The 18,720-nt window shown below is 34.5% G+C and overlaps 4 protein-coding genes across 4 annotated transcripts; all 4 read right to left on the reverse strand.

The window, feature by feature from the left end:
• Positions 1–233: 233 nt before the first annotated feature.
• LOC25488186 (plasma membrane-associated cation-binding protein 1) lies at positions 234–1,864 on the reverse strand. The gene is made up of 4 exons (XM_013607856.3): positions 1,603–1,864; positions 1,399–1,488; positions 1,008–1,092; positions 234–890 (listed from the first exon to the last, which is right to left on the reverse strand). The coding sequence occupies exons 1-4, from the start codon at positions 1,711–1,713 to the stop codon at positions 532–534; spliced, it is 645 nt and encodes a 214-aa protein (XP_013463310.1). The 5' UTR covers positions 1,714–1,864; the 3' UTR covers positions 234–531.
• Positions 1,865–4,066: 2,202 nt separating this feature from the next.
• On the reverse strand, positions 4,067–10,055 carry LOC25488187 (DNA replication licensing factor MCM6). The gene is made up of 18 exons (XM_013607857.3): positions 9,866–10,055; positions 9,427–9,576; positions 9,185–9,313; positions 8,626–8,788; positions 8,311–8,504; positions 8,015–8,210; positions 7,852–7,926; positions 7,246–7,475; positions 7,042–7,156; positions 6,320–6,394; positions 6,102–6,242; positions 5,810–6,013; positions 5,591–5,731; positions 5,454–5,509; positions 5,316–5,377; positions 5,074–5,232; positions 4,721–4,851; positions 4,067–4,639 (listed from the first exon to the last, which is right to left on the reverse strand). The coding sequence occupies exons 1-18, from the start codon at positions 9,943–9,945 to the stop codon at positions 4,499–4,501; spliced, it is 2,442 nt and encodes an 813-aa protein (XP_013463311.1). The 5' UTR covers positions 9,946–10,055; the 3' UTR covers positions 4,067–4,498.
• Positions 10,056–11,123: 1,068 nt separating this feature from the next.
• On the reverse strand, positions 11,124–14,911 carry LOC112416072 (disease resistance protein RUN1). Its single transcript, XM_024776949.2, has 5 exons — positions 14,290–14,911; positions 13,975–14,207; positions 13,444–13,719; positions 12,575–13,357; positions 11,124–12,118 (listed from the first exon to the last, which is right to left on the reverse strand). The coding sequence occupies exons 1-5, from the start codon at positions 14,909–14,911 to the stop codon at positions 11,567–11,569; spliced, it is 2,466 nt and encodes an 821-aa protein (XP_024632717.1). The 3' UTR covers positions 11,124–11,566.
• Positions 14,882–16,817, reverse strand: LOC25488189 (disease resistance protein RPV1; the record flags this gene model as incomplete). Its single annotated transcript, XM_024776950.2, has 2 exons — positions 14,882–15,080; positions 16,294–16,817. Coding segments are annotated over 2 exons (690 nt in total), but the record flags the coding sequence as incomplete, so codon positions are not given.
• Positions 16,818–18,720: the final 1,903 nt, after the last annotated feature.

Here is an 18,720-nt window from a genome sequence, read left to right on the forward strand (position 1 = left end):
TGTTGGTCCGAGTGAAATTAGACTCAAATTTTTTAAATAAAATCCATGCTTCTTGGATTTAATTAGGAGGCTAAATCTACTAAAGGCGACGCAGTCAAATTTCTAAGCATGGATTAACCATTTATGAAATTGATAGATACCTTGCAACAACAACATTGTTACCAAAAATATTATAGTTTGTGCTCAATATATAAACTTATTGCAAAAATACAATCCCAAAAATAAAAGGAAAATAAAGCAAAACAGGGACATAGATGGAATTGACAACTTTAATATATGAAACAACAAACATAAAGGATTGAATGAACCATTTGATCCAATCCAAAGTCACAATTCCTTGACATTAAAAAGAAAAATGAAAATTACAAAATGATTCACCATAAACATTCACATTTTCACATGCATCAAACTAAGCAAAGCAAATTCAATTACAGACATATAAAAGAATAAGAGATTTGTATGTAACAATTTTTTAGTATATGCAAACTATTACACATATACAACATATTTGTGATCTTGATCAACAAACTTTCAAGCCTTTGGTGGTTCTACTTGTTCAACCGCAGCTGGTTCAACCGGTTTTTCCTCCTGTTTCTCGGCAGGAGGAGGAGTCGGCTCAGCTGCATCCTTTTCTTCAACCTTCTCTGCAACAGATTCAATTTTCTCACTTGTTTCTTCCTTTTTCTCTTCTTCAACAACTATTTCCCTCTCTTTCACACCACTTGTTTCATCTTCTGTTTTTGTTTCTGTAGTAGCTGGTGCTTCTTCAACTTTCTCTTCTGTGACTATGAAAGTTGATACCTTCTCAAAAACAAAGAAAACTGGACCTGAAACTAAGGCTGGTCCAAACTTGGATGATGCTTCAGATACTGCTTTTGATCCAGGAAAATCTGAAATATATATACTCACTTGTATCAATATATTTTTCTTCAAAAATAAACAAAAAATCCAAGTTGTAATTAACTTTAAAACAAATAAAATTGATGAAAAATCTATAAATACTTTACCAATTTTAACAAGTTCTTCTATGAATTTGTGAACTTCTGTTGAGTTCTTCTTTAGACCTGCTTGATCACGTTCTTTGACCAAACTCTGTAAAGGTGATATTGAAAATTTTCCATCAATATTAGTGTCCTTTTCACTTCTTAAATTTTATATTTTGGCACCTACAGATGTACAAACATACTCCTTCCGTAACAAAATATAAATAAAAATCTCATGTATGTGGCCCAAATTTTAACCAGATACCGTCTAAATGAATCTGATCTAAATTTAGACCAAATATATATACTTTTTTGCTTATATATTTTGTTACGGAGGGAATACATGAATATAGATCATGTATATGTGTATGTATATAGATATGTATACTTAATTATATAAGTATATTCTTCTTACCTTGATTTCAGTTGAAGATGCTTCATATACCGCAAGTACTTTTGTTTGAAGTTCAGTTTTCTTTTCCTCAAACTCTTTATTGATTCCCTCCTAAACAAAATACCAAACCACATCAAATATATGAACTAGTTTTTCATTTTCAACGTATATAAAAAACCATAAGACAAAAAAAAAAAACACTCGATAAAATTTAAGAAAACAAACCTTTGACTCATCAAAGGTCTTGGAAACCTCAGCAGCAGCTGTTTTCTTAGTACTATTCTTCTCAAAAACCTTCTTGATCTTGGGAAGAACCTTTGTTGTCCAGTAACCCATCTTTTGCTTCCAAATGTTTTTTTTTTCTTCTGTGTTTTTCTCTGTGGTCCTTAACCTTGAGTTCTTATAACTATCAAAGTCGAACTCAACTCAAGCCACTTGTCTCTCCAAAATAAGCACCACAGACATACATATACATATAAATAAAAAGTTTTTATAACATTGTAGGCACCATTCCAGCACACACACCATGCATAATTCCAAATGCACAACCAAATAAGCCTCTAAATTCCAACCAAATTACATGCATGACCTTTCATGACAGCCAATCAGCCTGCTGTGTTGGTGAAATTACTTCACTGCCCTCTCTTGTCACCCCCATGCAACTACTATGACATGTCAAAGATAAGACTTGGGTTCCAAGATATGCAATCTTAGTTGTTTAATTAAACCTTAAAGTCATATATTTGACCTAAATTTCTAAAGGTCGAGATTATTCTGTGTTTGCGCAAACATGCGATTTGAACCGTCTGATTACTCATATACGGACTTCAACAAATGGATTCAAATCAAACGACTAAGACTAACAATGATTTAAATGCATGACCGTAGCAAATATATTTCCTCAAAGACACTAAAGGACAAGATGGTTGAACTTAAGCAGTTAATAAACAACAATTAAGATCATTCAAGAGTATTTGAGTTTGAATTTGACTGAAATAAAATTTGATCAAACTTTATTTATCTCACGGTAAAACTTCAAATTATTATAACATGTTTTCTTAAAGAATGGGAGGATCAAAAGATAAAATATCCGAGGACAAAATTGCAAATTTACACAACTTAATTTTAATAGGGTTAGGTGTGTTATTGGTAATTATGTGGGGATCTATAAGGATATAAAAGGAACAAAACTTTTGTGGGGGAAATGACAGTTGGCAATGGGCTTATTCCATAGGTGGCAAATATCATACGTGGGTCCTTTACATTTTGTATTTTTATGTTATAAGTAATGTATATTATTTCAATTTTTATTGAATTCAATTCAATGCCTTTCTTTGATGTTGATCTGTAACTCATATAAGTTGGATATATCAATTATACATGTTTTTGTGGGTTGTTCAGGACAAAAATGCGTTTATGTTCACTCTGGCTACTCAGTTGAAACTTGGCACATGGCTTAGCTGGTTATGTCATCAATCCCTCAAAGACTTTGATTATGTTCAAACTTCAAACTGTTCCAACGTGTCATTTTGAAATACTTTTTTATTAGGAATGTTTTTTTTAATTTACACAAACTCAATAGAATTTGATAGCCATCTCATATATCTCAACAATAAGAAAACCATTTTCTAACATGATTGAATCAAACCAATCAATCAATCATGGTCAAATGATCTAAAATCAATTAAAAATATATTTTAATACACTACTAGAAAAAGCAAAATTAGCGAAGAAAATTAATGACGGAAAAAATGAAATTCCTCACAAATTTCTTGGTCGCAAAATTTAGTGACGGAATTAGAGAGAGATTTCATGTTTTCCCTCACTAAATATCACTCACTAATTTTTGTTTTTTTAGTAGTGATATTATATAATTTGTTAAGTAAATGTTTAATATAAAAATTAAAACTATAAGATGAAGATAAATTATTTGTTTGAGACAAGTGGAAGCATAAAAGAAAAAGACAAAGATAAGAAAATATTTCATCTATCTAAGTAGCACATTTTATAGAGACCGGTGCTTGTTGGTAAAAATTAGTTTTGTGAAGACATGTTAGACCATGTCCTCACTTTTACAACTAGATTAGTTAGGAAGACATGTTAAACTATTACCCTGTCAAAAAATGTTCAACTATGACTTTCCAAGACACTAATGATTTTTTTGGCGTAAACTAAGTATCATTTGCTTGCAACCGTGGAGACTAATCTTCAAGTCTTGTAGAATTTAAATTAACGACAAATTCTCTCTAAAAGTTTTCAAGTTGCTGCATGCACAAGGTTGAATTCAAATCTAGGACCTTGGTTAAGGTAGAAGAGACCCGCAAACACTAATGATTTAAATCATTATAAAATGATGAAAATTTGTGTTTTGTAAGATTAAAAGTTTATTAAAAAAAAATTACAAAAATCGTGTTTTTAATCTTTGTAATCTATACTTGGACTTCATGTCAAGCTTTGAATGTGTTTGACTGATTCCAACTAGTTTTAAAACCATCTTGTTTTTAGCTAAACAAACCGACTAATTTATGATTCAACAGACCTGTCCGATTTTCAAAATTATTGAAATGATAGAGAACAAAGTATTGCAAGACTGTACCAAAGTAAAAATCTTAAGAGGGGACAATGGCATGGAATTTGTATACCCTATAATAGGAGGTTGAAAGAAAGCACCAAAAGATTTTAAATATAAAGCACTCATGATGATACAACTCTGAAATGAGCCTCACTTTTGTTCTAAAAAAGTATAGAGGACCATTTTAAATACTATATTTTGAATATTTGTCAAACTTCAGCAGTAAAGAGATGATGATGAGAACCAAAAATGCAATGGATGAAATATACAAGTCATCACAATGTGAACCATTAAGTCACTGGAATATTGTGACTGCCAAATGAGTCATTTCCAATTTCTTTTGTCATTACTAGCCTGTCTATGAATGACATACTCCCTCCCATTTCAAATATAAGCAATAAAAAAGTAATTTAATTTTCTTTGTTTAACCAAAAGAATAATTGTAATATCTAGAATATCTTTCTTTGTTTAATAAAGAATATAAGAGGGAGTAATTATTAAGTATAATAAAGTTAATTGAAAGATATTTTTTGTTGCTTATATTCGAAATTAGAGGGAGTAATTAGGAGCGACAGCCAAAATTCGATCATTTATGGACACCGATGCGGAGTGCTCTCCACCTGCAGCTTGTGCTTCTGTTTGCCTACCATCATCTACCACTATCAAATGTCCCTCTCTTTGAACTAAGATCTACAGGAAATGTTTGATATAGTTAACATGATTGCCAATAATATTGTAAATCCTTTTAAGGATGTAAAAATAAGTATATACCTCTATAATTGTTTTAATTTCGCTAACTTCTTGCGCTGCATCCTCCGCAGACCTGTATTTATTTTTCTCATTTTGCAGTTCTACGTACCACTTAATCAAATCTCGTTGCTTCATTCCGGACAAACCAGTTCCTGCAATACAATGCCGCAGAAAATTCACCTTTCAATATGTGATCACATTCGACACTTGGTAGTATCCCTGACAAAATATTCATATAAATAAATCTTATCTACATCAGAGACAATGGTAGGCAAGTTTCAGAACCTGAATAGTATGGTATGGAATTAATTTTTACAATGTACAATAATTAAACTATGAAGTATAATATAACATATGATCATATATATTATTACCTTCTTGCACCTCAGTCTCTTCGTTCTGTCTAAGGCGCTCCACGTTCTCTTCGTGCTGTCTAAGGTGCACTACAAGGGCCCTAGTAATCTTCTGAAATTTTTCATAGCTTATAGTAATTTTCTTCCCTTGGGGGTAAGATCCATCATCTGCTGGACTTTCTGCAAGGTAATTACACTAATAAATAATTAGTGTAATTATTTAACATCAGCATCTTCATTATTATCATTTTGATCGCCATTACCTGTGTCGTCCTCCATGTTTGGTTCTTGAAACTCGGACCGATCAATCTCACTAGACTCCACTCTGCAGGACAAAAAGTAAGATGTGCCAGATCCCAAATTAAAATTGAAAAAGGTCAGAAAGAGTATGTCCTACGTACCTTATTATTGATGTTTTAAGCATTTGCTCAGCTAAATGAACATGATGAAGTTGTACCTGTTACAAAATCTTCTTTAGACTAGCGAAAGAAAATATATAACTAATGCATGCTAACCAGCCTCCGAAAACTTCAAATACCTGACTTTCCAAATATATCCGTGCAGTGGCTTCCGACAGCCTGATTAATGCCTCCAACTGCCTAACGGTCATACGATATGCATCACTCCTACGGAGAGAAACATAAGAGTTTGCAAGTCGATTTCTGGCAGCTGATGTGAGCTGCATGCATGAATCAAGCTAAGTAAGAGATAAGCACGAAGGCAAAATAATCCAAAACAAAAGACGAAAAAACCAAACCGTTGGGTTGAGAGTTTTTGCATAGGCAATGTAACGCTTTAGTTCTGCTGTGGTGAATGCGGGATCAAAAGCATCATTGCGCTTTTGATGAACTTTCACGATATGTTGAGCTATGTTGGCATCTATTGTTTCATCCGGGTCATCAACCATAACATATACAAGATCAAACCTAGAAAGTATAGCTGGTGGAAGAGCCACATTGTACTGAAATATGGAAAGGGCCAAAACTAAGTTAGGCCAAGTTGTATTACATAGCAAAACGATCAATAGTCGGATTAGCAGAACATATTACCTTCAGTGATTTAGACTTATCATATCTTCCCCCAGAAGGATTGGCAGCGGCAAGAATGGAAGTACGGGCATTAAGTGTTGCTTGTATTCCTGCTTTTGTGATACTGATAGTCTGCTGCTCCATAGCTTCATGAATTGCAACCTTCAGTGCAATCAAATATGAGATACTTTTCGGTCCATGACCATGAGTTGCAACTCAAAGAAAGATACTCCTCTTACCTGATCTTTGGTGTCCATCTTATCAAATTCATCGATGCAGGAAATGCCATTGTCAGCAAGCATCAAAGCTCCAGCCTGAAAACAAGGTCTTAAATAAGAAAACACCACACTGGTGAATATTTAGGCAGTTAGATAATAAAAGAAGTTCTTATATAACGCCTGAACATATTAATACCCACTCCTTTTGAATTCTTTTTTTCCCCTATTCAGGCAATATCTCTAAGTCATGTACCATAAACAATTTTTATGCTACTCTATACTGGTTGGTAGATGTAAAATCCTAATTACAACATGCAAACATTTTGGCATGATTATTATAGTTCAAAAATCCAAGATGAGCAGACAAACTTACGATATGAAGCCTACTAGTACTACATTGAAGAGAAGCCAGAGGATTCTAATACCTGCTTTAACTTAATTCTTCTGAAATGTGTATATAACATTTCTTATTTTTTTGATTCATTTTTTTTCCATGGAGTAATTTCAACCTAAAAAGTTCTAATCCTGTTATTATGTTTTATCAAGTAATTGAGATGAACAGTTGTATTAATTTTCTTCAAGTAGGAAATGTTCAATTAACATTTTAAATTTGCTAAAACAAAGAGTAAAACACAAAGGAAAGGAATCAATTGAAATGGTAAGAACTTAGCATCTATTTCCAAGGGCCGCCCCATCCAGCTACTAATTTTAATACTTCCTAAAGAGCAACTGATTATTTTTACCTCGATACAAAATTCCCCAGTTTCTGGTTCCTTAGCAACAGTTGCAGTCAAGCCAGCAGCAGATGATGATTTCCCAGATGTATACACAGATCTTGGAACGATGCTTGAAGTATACCTGAAATGGTAAACAAGCATGAATATGCGATTCAAATTGGATAGACTAACCAGTCTCAAGTAACCAAACAAAAAGAAAAAGGGAAGTACTTGAGAAACTGAGATTTTGCACAGCTGGGATCTCCTACAATACAGACATTGATGTCCCCTCCGAGGTTGATGCCTTCATGAATAAGTTTGTGGACACCACCCACAAGCATAAGAAGGATTGCTCGCTTTATTTCTCGATGACCAAAAATCGTTGGTGCAACGCTGTCAACAAGTTTATGGAAGAAATTGGGAGTGTTCCTCATCCGTTCAACTTCATCCAGTTCCTGTTCCTATCAAATCAAACATCCAAATATAGCGTTAATCATTTTCTCAGATACACGGCAGAAATTTGACCAAAAAAATCATGTGTATAGTGCATGTGTTAGGGAAAAATGATTGGGTTAAGGTATGCAGCAAATGTTGAACAAGAAAAGCAAATGAACAGAAAATATCTATCAGTGTTGCATATAAAAACATGGATTTGATAAACATTGGGGAAAAGTAGGCCGAATAGTGAGAAACCTAAAATCTGTAACTTGATCAAGTCCAGGGAAAATAGCAATGATGCTCATGAACATTCAACAAAGTTCATAGTTATGAAAATGTGAAATCAAAATCAGGTGGTCACATAATATTGCATAAAGATGGAGAGCATCATGAACTAACAGTAAATTGATGATCATCTTCATCTGAATCATTGTTCCTATTCCTGATATCTGTTTCTCTTCTACCATCACAAATCTGAAACAAACCGTTCAAAAAATACATCTCTCACAAAATTAATATCGCATGACGTGAGGATACCAATAACGAATCACAGATAACCAACCTGAACAGAGTTTGCAATAAAAGCTAGGTGATAGGAGAGATCTCTGACTCCCAAAGCCTTAAGGCCCCTCACACCTTCATTACCAGATGTGGAACCCTTGCGTTGAGAAGCTTCCCGGTGGTATTCTGCCCTCTGTCCAGGGCACGCCAATGCCAATATATCAGGTATAACAACTACAGTACCCGTAAAAATCGCCCTACAAGAAGACAGATTGCGGTTGATTATTTATAAATGAACACTTGAATTTTACTATGATTTGATCAGTTCAAGCAGACTAGGGACAAGGGAAATCTCACGTGTCACCAGCCCTGGCATGTTCGACAATCTCATGACGAAGAATAACATCCAATGACCTTGGCAATGAGCCTGCAGGTATCTCTTTGGATGTCTCCTGCATTCTGACCTTTTGCCAGTCAGTAAATTTGCTCTCTTCACGCAACAGTGCCCAATTTGTTCGATTGTTGCAGGTTGCACTCGGACAGGTCTTTGGCTGCAGTGGCATAATATCACAACCACAATAATAAAATCAAAATATGTACCAAATGATAAATAATATAGTATTAATAAATAGATAACAAGAACTAAAATAACATTAATTGTCTGTTAATCACCTCAGTATACTTGAACTGTTGTTCTACATTCTTTATCATCCCACCACATTCTAGGCATTTGAAGGTTCCATGGAGAAGCTCCGGTCGAACCTCACTTGTCCTTGTTACAACTCCTGTCACAGATACAAGCCTTCCAATCTCTGATGTAGTCAATTCCCTTAACCTGCATATGTATAATAGCTCCAAGGTGAACAATTCATCCCATAGCACCAACACTTCAAATTGAAGGCGTGTCTGGTGTCCGACACGTATCAGTGTCTGATTGACACGACACCCTACTTGCGGTTACGTTCAATTCAATTATTATGAAATTATTACGGATGCCAATGTGGCAGTGTTTGTGTCGTGTCCGTGTCTTTGTCAGTGCCTCATAGCCCAACACATACAGACACAAACATATCCACACTTAAAGTGAGGAATCACTCATAAAGGCACAATTGGTGAAACTAATTAATGCCTAATTGGAACTCAAAAGCAAGTCTCCATGTTTACTTATAATTCAATTAAACTAAAATTAATAATTAGTTGAGAACAAAAGCTGAAATGGAAACACAAATACCGTTTCACCATTGGAATGTTGTGGAAGGCAATGTTAATGTCCTTGTTAGGGCTATCCTCATATAATTTGTTGGTTTTCTTCAAATCCATGACAAACCTCTTACAAGCATTTTGCAAATAAGGTTCAAACCTATATATAATCATCAAAACAAAAAACAATTATCAGTTTCAGTTACCTCCCAAAATAGCAAGCCACTTTAGGTTTTCAAAATTATCCTATAAAACAAAAATTGAAAAGTTAACCTCAAATATTCATCTGAGATTGCTTTCTGTGAAACATCATTGTGTTTCATGACATGTTCGAAATCAATGAACATGGTATTTGACTCATTGCTTATCATCACTTCTACCTCTTCTTTATAATACAGCTCATTCTGTTGCCTGAACCTGAAGCTGGTGATTCAACTCAAACAAACACAGTTATTCAGATTTTTGTTTTTATTTATTGTTGAAAAGCACATAACAAAAAAAAAATTCTAGTATTCTTAAGAGTCTTGCGGCAAAAGTCGCATGCAGAATGGCAGGTTTGAACTTGCGCTCCTACATATCAGATGTCTCTGCAACTTTTTTCCTTTTGAACATTAGTATTTTTTTATAATCAGTCTATTTTATTCAATTCCACTTCATTCCAATCATCATTATAAAAAATCTTTTAAACAAAGTTTATGAAGAAGGAGATAACCTTTTGAGAAAATCTAAGAATTTGTTCTCAACAAGCGTAACGGCTTCCTTATCCACCAAGTAACCGCCGTATGCTTCCATATTTGCTTGATTTTTCTTCTGATTCCGAAAACCCTAACCTAGGTTCACTTCAATATTAGTAGTTTTGGGATTTGGCGGGAAAATCAACGATTTTGTGGGCCTTTGACCAGGCCTCACTCACCCTCACCTCACGTTTAATTCAATAAAAAAAAAATATCTATCTATTATTTTCTATATGTTTAGTCAAAATAATCATAATAATTTTGAGGGGCCAAAAAAAAAATTTATCGCTATATATAAAGAGCGTACAAACGAGCATAGAGAGTACCTGTCTTAAACGCTACTATATATAAAAGGGATGCAAGACTTGGGGCAGACTTCTTATCTTTCAATAAAATTGTTCTAGATGCAATTTTATCTTTTGTATAATATTATTTAATTCTTTAATTAATTCTTTTTGTCAAATTCCTTTATAATATGAACAATTTCACTGCAATAGGAACAATTGAAGTCAAATCTTTATTTATTTATTTGTGTTAACCTCTAGTTGCCAAGGAAGAAGGTCTTGATAATCTAGAGTTCAAACGTAGGGTAAGTATAAATTGATCAAGAATTGTTTCATCTAGGAATCAAACTTAATTTATTTGGAGGTTGGAATATTCAACAATAGAAAAGGAGGAAAGTCAAATACGCTAGTATCCTTCTTGACGCTAGTCTGGACATGTCTGGTTTCTTGAGGTCAAGACCATATAAGACCCTTTCATTAATAGAAAAAGAGAAAATACAAATACGTTAGTACCCTTCTTGACGCTGAGGAGAGTGCCTCTCTCTATAAACTTTTATGAAGAGGGCTATCTTTCCATCGTGGAATTTAGGTTTTTCCCAATACATCTCCTCACATGCAGCACTATTACGTTTAGTATGTGGATACATAGGTGGCTCGAATCAATAAGCTTTGATACCATGTTGAAATTTGGATCTATCACAACCCCCCATAAACCACCAGCTTTGTAAGGTGAGGAGTGCTTCTATTTATAAATTATTAGTAAGAGTCATATCCCTCCTATGTGAGACATGAGTTTTTTCCAATACGCACCCTCATGCCTAACACTTTTGGATTTAGTGTGTGAATAGGTAGGTGTCCCGAATTGATAGACTTCAATATCATGTTATAGGTGTATAATGGTTGTGTGTCTAATGTGACCATCCAATTTTCGCGGTTGCCCAAGTCCAATTAATTAATAGAGGACTAATCCAAACTAGGGTTAAAAGTTAGAATATAGGTACTTCATTTTTTGACAACTTTCTCTCACACTTAGTCTTGAAGAGCACCTGAGTTTAGTCACACTACAATGATCTTATACAAAAAATACAAAGATCGTACTATATTTTCAAGAAATTTTGTAGAGCTAATAATTTAAACAAACAACACCTCTGCCTCATAGATCTCATCTGTGGATATTAAACATAAGCATTGTCCGTCCTCCCTTCCAGAAAAATATTACAAAAACCATACAAGGGAATCGGAAGCCAGTTGTTGATTTGTCATGGTTGCTGCACACTTCTTGGTGGTGTGGAAGATTTTTGAATCCTTGTATCCATGTACGTTATAGCTGTACACTTATTTTGAATGGTTTTATACATCTTAAGGAATCCCATATTAGGACAACGGCCTGCTTAATCAAAAATTGTTGAGATCTCGATTTTGGTTCAAGCATAAACATTTTCCTACTCTCTTTGCGAGTCTTATAAAGATCTTTTCATTTGTCTTTGGTAATAGCTCAATTTCCACATCAGGAGATGGTTGCGCAGCCACTTCAAGTATTGGTTCAATTTCCATTGTAGTCAACTGACCATATATTAGATAGACAGCCGTCTCCTTAATTATCAATCCGTGCCCAAAAGCAACAAAAATCTCAACATTGTCACCAACTCCTAAATTTGATGCTACACCTTGCCAATCTTCATCATTAAACGACATTATTGTGTCTCGCTTGTAGATTTGGATCGTGAACTTTGTGTGATTAATGATCAAGACACTAGTCAGACATTCAGTTCCCATGATTTCAAGTGTTGATGAATAAACAATACATAAAGCTATTCCCTTCATTCCAGAAACACTATCCTCAGGCACTTGAAAATATACTGAAGGTCCTACACATGTATAGGCCAACCAAGAAGGATAATTGTCACCCGGAAGAAAAGAATCAATAGAATCATTGATTCTCAATTCCTGCATAAATAACACATGCTTAGTTATTTATGTAATTACGCCATTCAATTGGATCTTTTGTGCCATTTATAGTATCATTACAAATTCCCTAATAAGGGAGTCGGTTGAAAGAAAACAACAAAGTTTGTAACACACCCATCAATAGTAGAAGTTTAGAACATATTTTTTCTTTTATAATAGCTGTGAAACTCTCACTTAAAGAAAATATGCAAAATTGATATGCCATATACATCTTTCAAGTTTTAATGGCCTAATAATGGTCATCTCCTCACTATTATACTCCTCGCTGTCTGACCATAGCATTTATAATAGCTTGTCTGATATATACTTAAATACATTCATACCTTCACGAAACTTTTACCATAGAAGGCAAAAAAGAAAATGCAAATAGAAATTCTTCCATGTTCTATTAATTCAAAAAATAAATAAGTTACGGCAAGAGGATAGAGAAGGAACCTGTGATAAGCTTTTGCCAAGAGTATTTATAACTGTGTCGTAACTTCCCATTCCAATCAAAAGTGACCTCAACGAAAGAACAGAGATTTGTGATGTATGTGATGTTTCCAGTTCAGTAAAATTTGCATCATGTAGATCATCAATAAATCTTGTTAATTCCCGGGTTAGTTGAATCTTCGAGTGGCATTGTACCTGAAAACTTCTAAGTTTGGAAAGGCTGTTAAGCTTGGGCAAGAGACAGCTCAAACCCAGGTTATTATTATTCTCTACATCCAAGGAAACATGAGACAACGGCATGTCCCTAAAAGGGGGAATGCGTGGTAAGGAAGTCATTGTAGGAGACATCCAAAACCGAATGAGTGATGGAAAAATATCATGCGATAATCCTTCATAACCACATAGGGATATATATCCAATGCTTTTTAATCTTAGTATTGAATATGGAACTTCTTTTATAGATGTATTTGTTGCAATCAGTGATGTCAAGGATTCCATTTGCACAATATCTTCTTCCAATTTGTCAATCTTTGAACAGCCGGAAAGGATGAGAGTTTTCAAAGATTTCAATTGATAGATCTCTCTTGGGAGATTTTCAAGACTTGTACAGTCCTTCAAATTTATGAGAAGAACATTCTTGAGATCTCCAATGGACTGATGTACGTTGGATAAACTTTGACAATCCTTCATAATGAGCTTTTCTAGATTTGGTAATTTTGAAAAGTCAGGGGTGCTTCTCAAGTACTTGGAGTGACTGAGATTGAGAATTTTTAGCTTCTCCATCAACTACATGAAGATAATTGTTTAAAAGAAAAATTAGAGAGAAAATTGAAAAGGTGGCAACATACACTGCTATACAAATAGATTTATACCATGGCTTCCTTCCAAACTTGTCTGACATTGCTATATTTTAGCTCAAAAGCAACTAGATTTTCCTGATAAAAGTCATCAGGTATACATTTGAAGGAAAATCGTTGCCAATCAACCCAACACAGGTGGTTGGAAAGATCCCCAAAATCTCCAATGAGGTCAACACGGTCAAGTTGTAAAAGTCTCAGTTTATTCATTTCCTGGAAAGCATTAGTACTGAAGCTAACTCTGCTTGTTCTTTGCAAGTTCAAAATCAATCCTTCGACAGTATTTGTTCCCTGTATGTGAAGACAAAAAGCTAATGAAAGTAAGGATAAATGTTTCTTCCATTTGCTTGCTAGAAAGTGATGATATATATAGAATGCAGAGGTGCAGCTCAAGTACACTTATAATGAGAATGCAAAGATAAAGAAAGGCAATTTTCAGCCAATAGATACGAAGAGAATAACAATACACAAACACGATATTTTGATCTTAATAAGAATACAGAGGATGATCAAAAGTTTTGAATTGTATGTGAAGAAAGTTCTTACAGTATTTTTTGCCAAAACATGAGATACATCCTCGTGGAACAACAATCGACTACGCTTTCCAGGCTCTTTTGGTGAACTTTGACGGACAATTTCTCTTCCCATGTCCCATATCAAATCATGCATTTGAAGCTTGTTATTCTTTACAACTTTTAAGAGGCTCCGTTCTATGAGGACAGATATTCCAATATCAGCATAAAGTCCACATCCATTTAATATCTCTGTAACGTTAGGCTCTATCCTTGCCAATAAAGAAAAAACATATGTCAAGAAATATATCCTTTTTTAAATCATCCTCTAAACCATTGTAGCTTATACTCAGTTTCTGATGCACTTGATCATTGGGAATTCTCTTTAATTTTGACAGTACACTTTCCCATTCTGGTTTTGTCCTCCCATATAAGTAAGATCCAATGACTTCAAGAGCCAATGGCAATCCTCCACAATAAGCAACTACCTTTTTTGAGAGTTGATTAAAATCTTTTGCAGGGCATGCTTCTCGAAATGTATGCCAACTGAAAAGCTCAAGGGAGTCGTCTTTGTTCATTTCCTCGGTTTTACAGAGATGGTCAACTTCAAGTAAATTAAGAAGGTGTACATCTCTGGTTGTAACAATTATTACACTTCCAGTACCAAACCATGCACGATTGCCACACAGGGCTTTTAATTCCTGAAACGAGGTCACATCATCAAGTACAATGAATACCTTTTTCCCTCTAAGTCTTGTCTCCAACTTATTTGCTCCCAACCCAATACTATCTATCTTCTCCTTTGTTTTCAGGGCATCTGAAAGAATTTTTTTCTGTAAATGAATAACCCCTCTATAATTATCATTTTCACAAGCTTCTCTGATATTTTCAACGAAACTTCTATGCACAAACTTGCGATGAATTCGATTGTAGATGGATTTGGCTGTGGTTGTTTTACCAGATCCACCCATTCCCTAGATCCCTATCATACAAACATTGCTTGAATGTTTTTCAATAAACTCGGCCACTTTTTGCACACGAGGTTCCAACCCAACTGGGAACTCGGAAATAGACAGAAATGAACTGTCTAGTTTTGTGAAAACGTCACCGACAATTTGCTTTACTAGTTCACCTTCATTCCTTAGATAATTATAAAACACAAAACAACACAACACATAGAATGAGAATAAATTACAAAAAAAAACTATAAGGCTCTATTTGGCCAGATCAAACCACTAGTTTATAGAGGAAAGTTATAGCGCATGAACTTGTATGCTCAAAGTAAGGTCATTCTCTAATGAGTTTATAATGTTTCTTCACTAGATTATAGCGAATTTTGACATGCTACTTTAAGCAACCTTTGAACTTATAACTTACGGTATCAAATGGTGATTTAATGGAGACTAAGAAAAGAGACTTGATTTACTGATAACCAATTTGGTTTTATGTTTTGGGAGGTCAACTATGGAAGCGTGATCTACTTATCTGATGGAACGATATTGGATGGATAAAAAAGACTTGCACTTGGTTTTCATTGATTTGGAGAAGACGTATGATAAAGTAGCTAGAGAGATTTTGTGGAAAGCAATAAGAAGAAAAAGGTTAAGATTGTTTATATTGGAGCTATCAATGATATGTATGAGAGAGCATCAACTAGTGTGAGGACACGGGATGGGGCCACCGACAATTTCCCAAAACAATATGATTGCACCAAGGGTCAACCCTAAGCCCTGTATCTTTTTACTTTAATTTTGGATGTACTTACATCACACATTCAAGAGCTAGCACCAATATGTATGTTTTTTTGCGATGATGTAGTCATGCTTGGAGAGTCGAGGGACGAATTCAATGAGAGGTTGGAGACTTGAAGACAAGCCTTAGAAGTGTCCGGCTTTTGCGTGAATAGAAGCAAGACAGAGTATATGGAATGTAATTTTAGCTAAAGGCGAATTATTTCTATGTAAGTTGGAGATCATATCATAGCATAAGTTACACGGTTTAAATATCTTAGGGCCATAGTACAAAACAACAGAGAAATTCAAGCATATGTAAATCATTATATCATATTCAAGCTGGGGTGGTTGAAATGGAGAAGAGTGTAAGGTGTTTTATGTGAAATGGTAATACCTCTCAAATTAAGGGTAAATTTTATTGAACAATTGTAAAACCGGCGATGTTGTATGGAACAGAGCGTTGAGTGGTTAAGAGTTCAAAAGATAGACGTTGACTTAAAAGTTCAAAATATTTGCAGAACCATTTAACAAAAACTTCAGGGGGTTAAAATATATATATTTATAAGGGATTAAAAACTTATCAAAAAATAAATAAATTATTGTGGAAAGCATTGATATACCTGCAATTGTTGACATCCCAACCAGATAAATTTGCAGCTAGGGTAAGTGCATTCCTCCACCCGGACACCACATGTTCCTTCCTTAGCTTAAATTCTGGTAATGCTGAAATTCTCCTTTTTGCAGTTGATCGCAAAGCTTTACCAAAAGCACCTTTCTGATTACGAACAACTGATGGGTCAACGTTATAAAATACCGGCAAAATTACCTGACCAAAAGATTTCTGACACTCCACAATTTGTACTAATTCATCAAGACACCAACTAGATTCGGTGTAGCTTTTGGAGAAAACAACGATAGCTATTTGAGAAACTTCTACTGCTTTTAATAGTTGTGGTCCTAGCTCTCTTCCCTTTCTAAGCTTCTCGTTGTCGAGAAAAGTGTTAATTCCGGCGTTTGAAAGAGCAGCGTAGAGATGTGATACGATGTTCTTGCGTGTGTCTTGGCCTCTGAAATTGATGAACACGTCGTGTATCCATCGAGGATTGGATGAGGAGGAAGAAGAAGCCATTGGTATGATTTGGTTTCAATGGTTACTAGAAGACAAAGTAGAAATGAAACAATCAAGAGAAGCGCGTTGGCTAGCTTCTCGCTTAAAATATTGTGTTTTTTTCAATGTCTTTTGCCTACTTGAACTTGACGACAATTTGAAATGAAATAATATAATGGCGGGCTTGATATAAAAAAAAAGTAGTATTGGATGAATTTTAGTATGGGATTGAACATTAGAGGTGTAATATTCGGTTTGGTTTGGTTTGATTTTGGGTCAAAAAATAATTTCAAATCAATGAAATATATGTAAATTCGATGTAGTTTAATTTTTGGCGTTGTTCTGCATTTTGATTCAAACCTTTATAATAACTTTGTGGAAAAATTATCAAGAACAGTAAACTCACAAAAATTATTCAATAAACGAAAACCTAAATCCCCCTCCCTTTTTTCTCTTTCTTAGGTTATAATCTAAACTTACAATTGGCATTAGAAATAGTTAAGGTAACTTGCTCCTTTCGATTCAGGAAAATGGCTTCCGCAAAACTATTTCTAAGTGAAGGTCCTAATGTAAACCGTCCACCATGTTTCACCTGTGAGCATTATGACAAAAAGAAATTTCTTGCATCCGGTGTAGGGATGGATGAAGTTTTAAGAATCTTAAATTGTAAAACTGCAAAAGAAATTTGTGATACTCTAGAAACCACTCATAAGGGAACCAGTGAAGTTAATCATTCTAGAATCAATACCCTCACCCAAGAATATGAGATCTTTAGAATGTTACCAAAGAGAGAAAATCATGGACATGCAAAAGAGATTCACCCATCTAACCAATCATCTCGCTTCCCTAGGAAAAACTCTAACCAACAATGAATTAAACTTGAAGATTCTCATATCATTACCAAGGGCATGGCAACCAAAAGTGACGGCCATTTTAGAAAATAAAAGACTAGAAAATATGTCGTTGGCGGCACACTTTGAAAAACTACAAGAGTATTTGGAACGTGTCGATTGGAACAACATGAAGAAGCATAAAAATATTTCATTTAAGGCGGAGTCCAATGTTGTTCAACAAGATGATAGTTCAAATAAAGATGAGAACATTATTGTTCTTGTTAAAAAGTTTGAAAAATTTCTTCAAAAAGATAAAAATAAAAATGGTAATAAAAGAATATTTCACAAGAAGAATGATGATTCTACATCAAAACAGAATTTCACATGTTTCGAATGTGGAAAGGAAGGTCTCATGAAGGTAGATTGTCCAACCCTTGCAAAGAAGAACAATCACTAGGGAATGAAAGAGTTCAAGTCAAGAAGGGTCTACATTGCGTGGGAAGACAATGACATAAGTTTGTCTTTAGAACCGGAGAATAAAGAATGATTAAATTTAACACTTATGGCATCACACTCTGATGACAATAGGAGTTCAAGTGTTAGCTTGTCAGGTGTAGTAGCAAAAATTCCTATCGTATCAAGCTAACGACGGAACTCTTCTTATCGTCGTGATGGTTTTTCAATTAGAAAGGTCTTATCCAAAATAATTTTGAAGCCTGTTGAGCCAGAACTTATCTTATTATATATATATTTTTTCTGAATATATATGTATGAATAAATCTTCATATGCTTAATAAACTTATCTAATCAGGTTTTAATCACACCAGGGCACTAACCAATCTATGCAAGTCAATATCATAACCCACCTAACATTATATCAGTGTCCCTGATTAATCTCTCGTACTAATGCATTGTCTTAAAAGTAATATGTATTAGTATTGATTGCAACACGAGTACATGACCTCTCACACACCATTACATATGGGTTTTGAGGTTTTTGGCAATGTGTAACAGGTTGCACTGAAGGGTGTAACTGGTTACCATATACCCACCCTCAAGGCCACCCTTGTGTGTCATCCATGTCCCTTTTGTGATACATGTCATTC

This window comes from Medicago truncatula, chromosome 2 (assembly GCF_003473485.1).
Source record: "Medicago truncatula cultivar Jemalong A17 chromosome 2, MtrunA17r5.0-ANR, whole genome shotgun sequence".
Lineage (NCBI taxonomy): Eukaryota > Viridiplantae > Streptophyta > Magnoliopsida > Fabales > Fabaceae > Medicago > Medicago truncatula.

What these genes read in the sequence shown, in the direction of transcription:
- LOC25488186 (XM_013607856.3), bottom strand. Translation starts at nt 1,713, where the DNA reads ATGGGTTACTGGACAACAAAGGTTCTTCCCAAGATCAAGAAGGTTTTT. An exon ending in CATCTTCAACTGAAATCAAG is followed by an intron (nt 1,093 to 1,398) that starts GTAAGAAGAATA and finishes TCACCTTTACAG; the next exon opens with AGTTTGGTCAAAGAACGTGA. An exon ending in AGAAGAACTTGTTAAAATTG is followed by an intron (nt 891 to 1,007) that starts GTAAAGTATTTA and finishes TATATATTTCAG; the next exon opens with ATTTTCCTGGATCAAAAGCA.
- LOC25488187 (XM_013607857.3), bottom strand. Translation starts at nt 9,945, where the DNA reads ATGGAAGCATACGGCGGTTACTTGGTGGATAAGGAAGCCGTTACGCTT. An exon ending in CAAAAACTCTCAACCCAACG is followed by an intron (nt 5,732 to 5,809) that starts GTTTGGTTTTTT and finishes TCATGCATGCAG; the next exon opens with CTCACATCAGCTGCCAGAAA. An exon ending in AAACATGGAGGACGACACAG is followed by an intron (nt 5,233 to 5,315) that starts GTAATGGCGATC and finishes ATTACCTTGCAG; the next exon opens with AAAGTCCAGCAGATGATGGA.
- LOC112416072 (XM_024776949.2), bottom strand. Translation starts at nt 14,911, where the DNA reads ATGGGTGGATCTGGTAAAACAACCACAGCCAAATCCATCTACAATCGA. An exon ending in ATGTTTTGGCAAAAAATACT is followed by an intron (nt 13,720 to 13,974) that starts GTAAGAACTTTC and finishes CTTCACATACAG; the next exon opens with GGAACAAATACTGTCGAAGG. An exon ending in TTGGCAAAAGCTTATCACAG is followed by an intron (nt 12,119 to 12,574) that starts GTTCCTTCTCTA and finishes TTATTTATGCAG; the next exon opens with GAATTGAGAATCAATGATTC.